The sequence below is a fragment of the Orcinus orca genome, chromosome 5 (assembly GCF_937001465.1).
Source record: "Orcinus orca chromosome 5, mOrcOrc1.1, whole genome shotgun sequence".
NCBI lineage: Eukaryota > Metazoa > Chordata > Mammalia > Artiodactyla > Delphinidae > Orcinus > Orcinus orca.
The window spans coordinates 90,665,115-90,676,143 of NC_064563.1; the positions used below are offsets into that span (position 1 = coordinate 90,665,115).

Here is an 11,029-nt window from a genome sequence, read left to right on the forward strand (position 1 = left end):
GACAGCATCACTTCTTAAAGAATGTACACTCATTCTTTTTTTTTTAATTGAAGTATAGTTGCTGTACAATGTTATATAAGTTACAGGTGTACAATGTAGTGATTCACAATTTTTAAAGGTTATACTCCATTTACAGTCATTGTAAAATACTGGTCATATTCCCCGTGCTGTACAATATACCTAATAGTCTGGATTTCTTTCTCCCCTACCCACATATCGCCCCTCCCACATTCATTAACGAATGCACAGCCTTCGACTCTCCCACCTGCCCTTTTCCCAGACAGCAGCATTTTCTACACAGCGCCCAGAAGTTCTACCAATACTCGATTCATATCAACGGGCTTGACAATTGGACAATGGCTGATTTTTGCAGACTGTCATCCCAGAAGTGCCCGCGGAGCTGCTCTGGGTGAGGCTGGGACTGTCATGGAGGGAGTCCTGCCCCTGCTCCTTTTTACCCATTAAACCCGCCACTGCCTACTATGACCCTCCCCACAAGCCCAAACTCTTGAAAGTTGAGATGCCAAGTAAAATAAAAGTATTTCCCTGATTTAAAAAAAGTAAAAGTTTGAAAATCTCTCTTACGGCATTAACATATTTTAAACACAATTTTATAGCCAGACTGAAAACAAAGTTTGCAAGGCAAGTGTTAAAAAACTCTTCCCTGAATCTGATCCTGTGAACTCTCACGTCCCCCTGAGAAACTGTGGAGGAAATGGAATCCCTTCTTCTGCAGGTTGGTCTTCGGATCTGAAGAGGTCAAATGACTTTCTGAGAATGAAAATGGAAGACACCTCTTGGATCCTGAGGTTTTTTTTTTTTTTTTTTGGCCACTCAGCTTGCAGGATCTTAGTTCCCCAACCAGGGATCGAACCCGTGCCCCCTGCAGTGGAAGCATGGAGTCTTAACCAATGGACGCCAGGGAAATCCCTGGGTCTTGAGCTTTAGAATCCTCAATATCAAACCAACCAAATCTGTGGCATCATCCTTTGTTATAGGCCCCAGATGCCAGCCGATGGTTCAGCCAACTTTTAGGACAGCACTGGCTGGTTGTGATAGGACAAGGCTGTGTGACTCAATTTCAGTTTCAATATCCACATGTGGGAGATGATGGGAAGAGGGAGTATCAACACTCATACCAAAGCGATTGTCCTCAGTGTGATGAAGGAGGGGCAGCACCTCTTATCAACTTCTCCCTGCCTCAGGACCAGCCTCTGGCCTCAAAGACACAGCCATTCCACCTCGACACTGCCTTAAGTAACTAAGCAAACATGCTGCCTGCCTGGGAAGCTCACATGCTAGAGGTTGGCACACCTCAGCAGAGTTTTCCTATTTCTTCAGGTACTGTAAAACTTTGAGACAGGAAATGAAAGTGTTGGGACAAGGAGGAACAGGAGGTGAATGACAAATGCAATTCCTTAGGAGAATTCCCAGGGCCCCCTCTGGAGAAACTCAGGGGCTGCCATGCTTGCTCTCATCCTGTAACTTGGTTTGCTATGGAGAATCCAGCTCAACCCTTATCTTGTGATGATCGGATCACCCTCACAAGTATCCCGGTTCCAGAAGAGCCCCACTCACGCCCCTGTACCCTACAATCACCCACACATAGAAATGAAAGCACTTTTCTTCTTTCCTATTTTGAAATTGAAATATTGCCCACTGGGGGCGGGGGGGGGGGCGCTATATTTATGCATCATAAAAACCTTAATACTGATAATCATAAAAAAATTAGCAACTACCTAAAAGGTTTTAAAAAGATGTGGAAGGGCTTCCCTGGTGGCGCAGTGGTTGAGAGTCCGCCTGCCGATGCAGGGGACACGGGTTCGTGCCCCGGTCAGGGAGGATCCCACATGCCGTGGAGCGGCTGGGCCCGTGAGCCATGGCCACTGAGGCTGCGTGTCCGGAGCCTGTGCTCCGCAACGGGAGAGGCCACAGCAGTGAGAGGCCCGCGTACCGCAAAAAAAAAAAAAAAAAAAAAAAAAAAAAAAATGTGGAAGAGTACATCATGCAGTTATAAAAAAAAATGTTCACAAATAATTTTTAATGAATTGGCAAAATGATCTCAATGTAACATTAAAATCCTAAAGGTGAGCCACAGAATGATAAAAAACAATCTGATCGCAAATTATTTTTAAAATGCAAGTAAGAAAAAGACTAGAGAAAAATATAACAAAATATTAATAATGTGGATGGGCTTTATGGGTAAGTGAACATGTACTATGTTCATATTCATAATAAAAAATAAAATGAGATAATGCATGTAAAATATATATTTAGCACCATGTGAGTTTTTGTTTTGTACCACATACAACACAAATATAACAGTGATTTCTAAAATAAGTTAAAATAATGACAGCTTACAGATGCATGGTTCTATAAAGTTTTTTAAATGCTTCCAAATACATTATTCATCATTTTACCATTACAATAATATACTAGGTATATCAGATAAAGTTATCGTTATACAATAATTACCTTTTTACAATAATTATCTTTACTAAACAAATTATTTTAAAAACTTTTCAAACATGCATGGGTAAGATACAATAAAACATAGTGTTTATGGAAATTAAAAATTTTAGAAATCTTCAACATCCAATGGGTAGAGTTTAAAGTAAAACAATGACCCCCATACTTTTTCCAGAGTTTATAAAACACACAAAAAAGAAAATAAAAAAGAAAAGCAAAAATCATGTATATCTCCCATCTAGTCAACATATTGCAAACCAGTTTTAAATTCATATTATAAACGATGAAGTAGCAGTGAGTACGTCTTTGATTTCAGCGTTTAAGTGTCATAAGCATTACATGAGTTCTCAAAATGCATCAATTTAGTCATGTTAAAACCTCTTACCTCCAATCAGACATAAGCTTATGATGATGACTATAACGAGACCTAGGAAAACAGAGGCGAGGACCATCCACAGTTTGCACTTTCCAACCAAGTTCTTATTACAGGAGTTCCAAGGGCTTTCCTTGTCAGCCTGGAAAGCAGAAGGAGACTTAGAGGCAGGCATTTGGTTTCAACAAACATTTTTTAATACTCACTATGGGGCAGTGACACTGAAATGAAGGCAGCAGGATCCTGACCTCGAGGGGCTCCACCCTACTGAGTCAAGTTTACAAAAGGACGGAATGGAACCTCACAAAGAAGTTAGCAAGAAAATGCTCTGGGGACTCTGAGGTGGGAAGGACAGGCAGGATTTTGAAGGATGGACAGAGAAAGGCATTGCAAACCCAGGAAAGAATATCCTCCCTGTCGACTCACAATGAAATTGGCCAAGAGATGCATCTAATAGGAATGTGGGTTTCAGAGGCAAGTAATGAGAGTTAAGATTAGAGGGAGTGAAAGGTTGAAGCATATCTGAGAGGGTCTTAAATGCTGCTAGAGCAGTTTGGACTTAAATTGGCGTGTACTGGGAACTCGTTGAAGGTTTCTGGCACAAAAAAGCTGAGGAGAAGATTAAGAGAATGATGTATAGTTTAGACCAAGAGAACCTTCTGCTGGGGCCCAGACTCTATGTAATAAGGGCCTGGAAAGGGAATGAAAGGGAGGACAAGGACGGGAGAGATACCAGAAAATAAGCTGCAATGTGTGTAGTGAGGCAGAGGGTGGGGTTAAAGTAAATAATTTCAACCACTCTGGTCTACTGAACATCAACACCGTTTCACTTCATCTGAACACCCCTGCAAGGGAGGTATTAACCCATTTCAAAGATGCAGTTGGGAGAGATTAGCCAGGACTAACCCCTGCTGCGTGACACTGCCCCGCTCACTCGCTCTCCCATTGGTCTACAGGGTCCCCCAGGCACTGTGTGGGGCTCCAGGTTAAGAGTGCGCCCGGCCACCTCCACGCTCAGTACTGCCACCTGCCCCTAAAAGGTCCCATTCCTCTCCTCCTACTTCCTACATGGAGACCATGGGAAACAATGGAATATGAGGCAGAAAAAATGTGTTTCTCTATCAGGATCCCAATCCCAGCTATATCACTTGAAGGCACGGTGACTATCAGCAAACTCCTTACTGAAACTCACCAGCCCCAAGGTCCTCACCTGTAAAACACACAAGTAATAAATCTAGCTCACGGGGCTGTTATAAAAACTAGAGATCACACACACGAAGCACTTGCTAAACAAGGGTAGAGCGGAGGTCACACTCCGGAGCCCCTGAGCGCCCTTGACACTGGCTCTCAACGCACAGGAGCCAGTGGTTACGTGGAGTATTCACCTGCCTCGCCAAGCGGCAGCAGGGCACTTCCTGAATCCGCGCCTCGTTAACTTTCTCTTCCGTCGTGATTTTAGTGGCAGCTATCAGAAAAGGAAACTGTCCACGCAAAGACTACAGTTTAATCTTTCTCAATGAGAGGGTCCAAGCCTGCATATCGGAATCATGTGAAGGGGCATTTAAACAACACCTAGGCCCTACCCGGACCCAGGGGATCAGCTTGCAGGGAAGGGGGGAGCAGACCCAGTTTGTCAATGTAGACTTCCCAAGGTAAATCAGCTGCTTTACGAGAGGTGGACCCCTGGTCTGGAGCCTCCCTGCTCTTCAGGAACCTGGTCAAATCTCTCCTTTCGTGGAGGCCTCCCTACCAGCCCACCCGTGGAGAGATCTCCCAGTACACACAGCTCGTCTGCCGCTGCCACTGCTGCCTTGTCTGGTTTCAGGTCCGAATATAAACAGATACTGGCCTATCTTCCTAGGGAAAGTGAAACCACATAGAAGGAAGGGTGGCTCTTAAAATTCCCCACTCTTATATCCCATACCTCTGCCTCATACAAGTAACAGGCACTTAATAAACGTGTGTTGCTTAGTTATAGTGGGCGCCCAAAATTTTGAGAATGCACTTTGAGAAGCTCTAGAGTAGAGGTCACACTTTGGAGCCCCTGCGTGCCCTTCAGGGGGGGTATGAGGGGTACAGTAAGGGCCCCGTCAATATCTGGACAGAGGGAAACCCTCTTGAGGTAAGTGGGTGTGGAGTCCAGGGACGGCACCACCGCTCACCCCTACCCACAGACTGAGCATTGCTCCAAGGTCACCAAAGCTAGCGGCTCAACAAGGCACACAAGAAAGAGGAGTCCCAGTATAAGAAGCCTTGAACTTCTCAGGGGACAGAAACATATCTTCCTATTTACAGAGCTCCTGAGACACATGCCATTTTCAGTCCTTGTACAAGACACAGCAGGAACCATAAAGATTCGTGCAAAATGAAATGGTCTGGAGTCTCAAATGAGCCCATGAATGAGGGTCAATGCACCTCTTTGGCCCTTTGTGCCTTCACCTATGCTATCCCTTAGAGACCACAAACTAGGACGCTGGTGGTGTGAGGAGACCAATATTCTGACTTCCTGGGGGAACTCAGCTCAGAATTATATAGCCCTCCTCTGTAGGAAATGCCTCTTCCTGTCCAGCCCATCACTGCCATCCTACAGGCCGGCCCCTTCTCCTGCCGTCAGCCCGAAGGCAGAGACCACTATCCTTTGAATGACTAATCTTCACATATTTTAAGTCATCGTAAAATGGTCTGTCAGACACACCCAACCCATCAACAGAGTACAGCGCTGCTCAGCGGTCTGCACACCAGAATCAACACAGGAATCCTAGTTTTTCGAAGTGCCCCCAGGAGAGTCCACCCTGCCTTGAGAGAGCCTCTGATCCAGCAGATGCATGCTACCCACGCACACCGGGCCATGGAAACACAATGCCTCCTTCACAGCCTTCTTTAGCATTTCTTGCCCAAATTCTAGGTCATGAGGAGAGGCCACAGGCAGGTTCTTCTCCAGAGCGGCTTCTGAAGATTTTTGCAAACTGCATCTTACACTCTATGATGGCAGCATATGGCCCAAGAATTTCTGTGACTTTCCTCTGACTATTCCCCCAGATATATTCACATGCCTCTTCAAATAAGGTCCAAATACATGACGTAAGGTCCTGAAACAATGGCAGGACTACGTATCTCTTGGATACAAAAAGCTTTTCTTCTCTTTGGCTCAGTTAGGAAAAGGTATTATATAGATCAGGGGAAATTTTTCCTAGCACACAGTAAAATCTATATTTTGTAATCTTCATTGTGGGATTTAATCCACTTGTTGACTCAAGCACAAAAGAGCCAGCTGATTCTTGTCCTAAATTCTGAACAACACATGTCAATGGGCTAATTTTTAGCTAGCCCATTCATATATGTATTGCCTGCCTCAAAACTACCCATGGATTATTACTGCTATTATCAAAATGATGCTGCCACCCCTTAAAATGCCTCTGGGACTTCCACCTGAAAACTGAGGTCAGAGTCCGTGAAATGAGCCATAAAAGAAAAGTAGTCTTACTCAGTTATCCCTAATGTCTTTTCCAGTTTTGACCCAACTGTATTGCCATGTTTACAGTGATGGCAGGCAAAGTGAAGTTCACTGGCTTACAATCTTTTTCCCTCAAGCCCCAAACCCAAATTAAGAAACAGAAAGTTCCTTCTACTGCCTTTGAATACCCTCCCAGATGAGCCCTTCCAAGTAGGAAGATACCCATGATATGGGATGTCTTCTTCCCGATGATTCTCAAACTCTTCCCTGCTCGTCACGCATCTACCCGTCTGCTCACATCTCCCTCATCATGCCAGATACGCTACTCAATTCCTCATATTTCACCTACGTTCCATAACTTACAGAAATTAGTAATAATATATAACAGGCAATTATACATAAATAAATATAAGTTATATATATTTATATATTCAAATTATGTACATATATATAGACATATAAAATAAATCAACAAAAGCAGCATAGGTTTGAAAAACAGCCTGAGTTCAGTCTCAGAGCCACCACTGGGTGAACTTGAGTATTTTGGTAACTCCGCCTGAGTCTCAAGTTCTTCACTCAGTTTCTTCTTCTGTCAAATCAGAATGCCACCCCCTTCCTCTGAAGTTTGTTGTGCTCATTAAATGCATCTATGTAGCAGAAGTGTTTGGCACACGATAGGTACAAAATATATGTTTAATAAAAACACATGGACTTAATGCTACATTTCAAAGTTGGAAATCTTAACATACAGTTTAAAGAGACCTACACACAAAAGTCTTAAGAGTCTGGATCTTGCGCTTGTGGCTACATTAGTCGACTTTTCAATTTAAAATACACTTCAGCTGATTCTATGGAACCAAAGAGAATGATTAACACATTAGATGAGGATTTTTTTTCCTCTTTTTAAAAATTATTCCTCTTCAAGCATTTCTAGAATGTTCTCCAAGTGCTGATGTAACCCTTCATCTTCACGCCATTCTGTCCCTCACACAGCTTTCCTATTTCCTACACAGCTTTGTATTTCCTACAAAGCTGGTTCACAAGGAAGTCTCAGATATCGGTATACACCTGGCTAACAAGGAAGTAATTAAAACATGAAAAAGCAATCTCTACCAGGTAGGTTAAATGATAATAAAATACTGACACCCTGTATGTGTCCTGCACAGTCTACTCCTCCACTGTATTCAACATGCATTCCCAGGCCTCACAAAGAAGACTGGCTGGCCACATTACATTACCACCAGTTGACAGCTGGGAAAACATAGACCTTAGTGCCTTGCCTTGGGACACACCTTTTAATGGGGAAGTTGTCACCAGAATTCAGATCTCTGGATTCGGTCCCAAACCATGGAGTCCGTGGGGTGTCCTGGGTCTATCTGACATGAGGCAAGTACTCCCAATTCCCATTCCTAGACATCGCCTTGGAGGATCCGTACAGCAAGTCCACAGTTGCAGCCACTTGCACAGAGATCAAATCATCTTCCTCCAACTTTCATTTTTCTATGGTATTCATCTTTCATTCAAATATAAGGTAGCAAATTACTCTCCAGGGTACCTATAAAAGCAGACTTTACAGTATTACTAGGAATCAGGGAGGAAGCAAAAGCAATGCTTTCAACTTCTGAATTTCCTGCTTATCCCCGAAATCAGCAGTTGAGCTGCCAAAGGGATGGCAGTAGAGGAGAGGGCCCTAGAAAAATCAGGTTGGAACCATATGTGTATATATGTGGAGTTCCATATACCAAGTAAACATCAAGCCAGTTAGAAGGGTTAATCAGAAGGTAGAATTCAAAGTCTCTGCTGTGTTACAAGCATTTGATCAGAATGAATAATTTTCCTGCCCCTGTTAGAGCTGAATCAGAAGAGTTCAGCCTAAACATCACCAGGGACTTACTTAGAAACTGAGATGAGGCGAAAGCGAATGAGGCAGTCTAGTTCTTTGAGACAAGAACTTGTAAATTATTCCCCTTAGTTGAGCAGGGCAAGTTCACCCCCCAGGCCTTCTGTACTTGCTCTTTTCTCCCTTCTCCCCTACATCTCTTCCTGTGAAATCAAATGGCCAGACTGAGAGAAGACAAAAAGTGTAGACCCAGGGGATGGCAGCCGGGATGGGGGATGGTGGGCGGTGGGTGAAGGCTGGGGGAGGGTGGAGGGTGAGGGCAAGTAGCAAGGTCGTATAGGAAAGGAAGACAAAGAATTCTCAAGAAAAGGAGACACCAGTTATCGCTGGTTCTCTCTACTGGAAACAGAAAAACCAAATTAAAAGTTAATGAACTTTTTAAAACCACCTCTACCTCTGGGGATTCTCTCTCTGAAGAGAGGAGCCGCACACCTCCGGGATAAGATTCCTCAAGTTCCTTGGAGCCGGAGGGATCCGAGGGGCCTCGGGCAGGCTCAAGGTGGAGGGCATTGTTGTGTCTGCTCCATTCAGAATATTCCAGCGCGCACCACCGGCGCTTGGGGTCTGCTGCGCCCAGAAAGCTGGCTGGAAACCGGAAACTGCGGTGCCAGGCCCGGGTCCTGGCCAGCAGCCTGGCTCAGAGCCCGTCGGATAACGCTGCCAGAGCGAAGACGGCCTTACCTGAACTGGGCAGGGCTCCTCCTCCAGAGGAAAGATGCCCTGGACGGCTCCACTGAGAGGCGTCTGCTCGTCTGGCTGCCCCTGGATCACCGAGAGCTCCAGGTCATCTCCTGGCGATGGGGGCCCGGCCCCCTCCATGGACGGGGAGAGGAGGATTAAACAGCCCGCCAGAAAGCAGGACGCGTACACCCGAGGGTGCAAAGTGGCCTCGAGCGTGGCTTGCCCTACGCCCCCGGTGGGCGGGGCGGGGTGCCCTCGGGCGGTGGGCGGGGCCTGGTGGGGCGTGGGGGGTTGGAGGCGGGCTTTGACGCCCGGGAAGCGCCCCTAGCTCCTGCCAGGTGCCGCAGCCTTGGGCTGCTGTGAGCTCCGGAACACAGCGGAAGAGGGCTGTTTTTCTGGTTTGTTCAGGGCGCTGCTTGCTCTGCCTTTTGCTATTTGTACATATACAAAGCAGAAGCTGAGCCGAGGGCCTGATTGGGCGTCGGGCTGTGGCATGGATGGACATTCCACCCTCCTCGAGGAGCTGTCTGTTGCACGGGCTTGCCCCAGTTTTCGCTGTCTAGCAAAATTTCATTCATTTAATCAACATATAACTATGAACATATAACTATCTCCTGCGTGCCAGGCATCGTGCGAGGTTCTGAGCCAATGAAGGTGCATAATACGAATACACTCCTTCCTCTTACGAGTCCAGAGTCAGGCAAAGACACCGTAGTGAGCGGTGGAGGGAACAGCAGGCTCAGGAACCAGGCTGCCCAGATTAATCCCCTCTCACTGGGTTCCTAACTGCGAGACCTTGGACTTTCATCTTTCTGTGCCCAGTTTCGTCATCTGGAAAGCTGACATAATGTTAGTACCCCCCTAAGGGAGTTGTTGCCCGATTTATAGAGTTGATGTCAGCAGAGCACTCAGACATATAGCAAACATTCATAAACGTTGGCTATTATCTACCTTTGGGAAGAGGGTCAAGATACCCCACCGTCACCACCTCCACACACACACACACACACACACACACACACACACAAACAACCTGAGGAAAAAGTATATGCACCCACTCACAATCCACAGTCCATAGTTCAGAACTTCTGGTCTTGAGAGCCTGAAATTATGTTTGCTCTGCAGGGTGTGCTGATGCTCTCAAGCTTCTGCTCAGAGCTGCCTTGCTTCCCTACTTCTTCCCTGCCCCCAACAAACATACATACTGAGATGAGTTTGAGACCTGGACCTGGCACATATAAATCAGCTCCATTTCAGAAGATGTTGACTTGTGCCCAAAAATCCAGCACCCTCGATGCCTACAGTTCAGACACTACCTAGATATCAGGTCTCTAGTTGTCTCTTGCCTGCTGCCAGCTCATCTGGACTCTGGACTCCATCTGCCTGCTGGATGGGGTTGTGCTAACTGCAGCCACTCAGCTGCTGGCCGGCACTGACTTCTGCTTTCTCTGCCCTAAAAGGCAGGACTCAGTCTGCATTCTCAGCTGGGATTTTGTAAGAGGCTTTCTGATGAAGGAGCAAGGGTTAAGGGAACCAAGAAGGGGCACCAAGGCACCCAAGGACTAGCAACAGGAGAAAGCCCTGCGTACCCTGAGGCTTAAAAGGGACTAGAGCTTGATTAAAAACTAGAACCATCAGTTGGGCCCTCTTGATAGGATCCGTAGTCACAAAAATTTGCAGCCACTGCCAGGACTACAGTCCAGCAGAGAGGAAAAATTCTCTGATCTTTGTCTCCACCTGCCAGGGTTTTGCCCGTTAACTCCCACTGGAAACTGGTGATGGAGGTTGGGGGTCGGCCTCCCAGGCTAAGAGCAGAGAATGAATCAGAGGTGAAAAGAGAGAGGAAGCCTGCATGTATACCTTTCCCTACAATAACTAACTTCTAGTCTTCCTTCTCAGACATTCAGTAGTCAGTAGACTCCTCTGGTCTGACCAGATTCCTCTTCCTGGCTGGTCCTTCCTTCTCCCATTCTGTTGCCACTCCCCACGTCTTTGTTTATGATGCTCCCTCTGCTTGAAATGCTTTTCCTTCCACTCCAGCCCACTTTCTGTACGGACAGCTCCCCTTCATCTTTAAATCCAAGCTGAAACACACTTTTCCCAGTAAACCTTCTCTGATTCCCTTCCTCCACCAAAAGTTATCCACACTCTT

General features: G+C 46.0%; 1 protein-coding gene across 2 annotated transcripts in view; it reads right to left on the bottom strand.

Moving 5' to 3' along the window:
* The window catches only part of C5H3orf52 (chromosome 5 C3orf52 homolog), a 34,870-nt gene extending 25,558 nt beyond the window's left edge, over positions 1 to 9,312 (bottom strand). For both annotated transcript variants that reach the window (XR_004484473.2, XM_033432169.2), the window contains exons 1-2: positions 8,878 to 9,312; positions 2,855 to 2,984 (exon numbers count right to left, since the gene is read on the bottom strand). Coding sequence is in view for 1 of the 2 variants with exons in the window: in XM_033432169.2 (XP_033288060.1) it covers positions 2,855 to 2,984; positions 8,878 to 9,015 (268 nt within the window). In the remaining variant the exon portion in view is untranslated. The remainder of the gene's footprint in view (positions 1 to 2,854; positions 2,985 to 8,877) is intronic.
* Between the last annotated feature and the right edge of the window lie 1,717 nt (positions 9,313 to 11,029).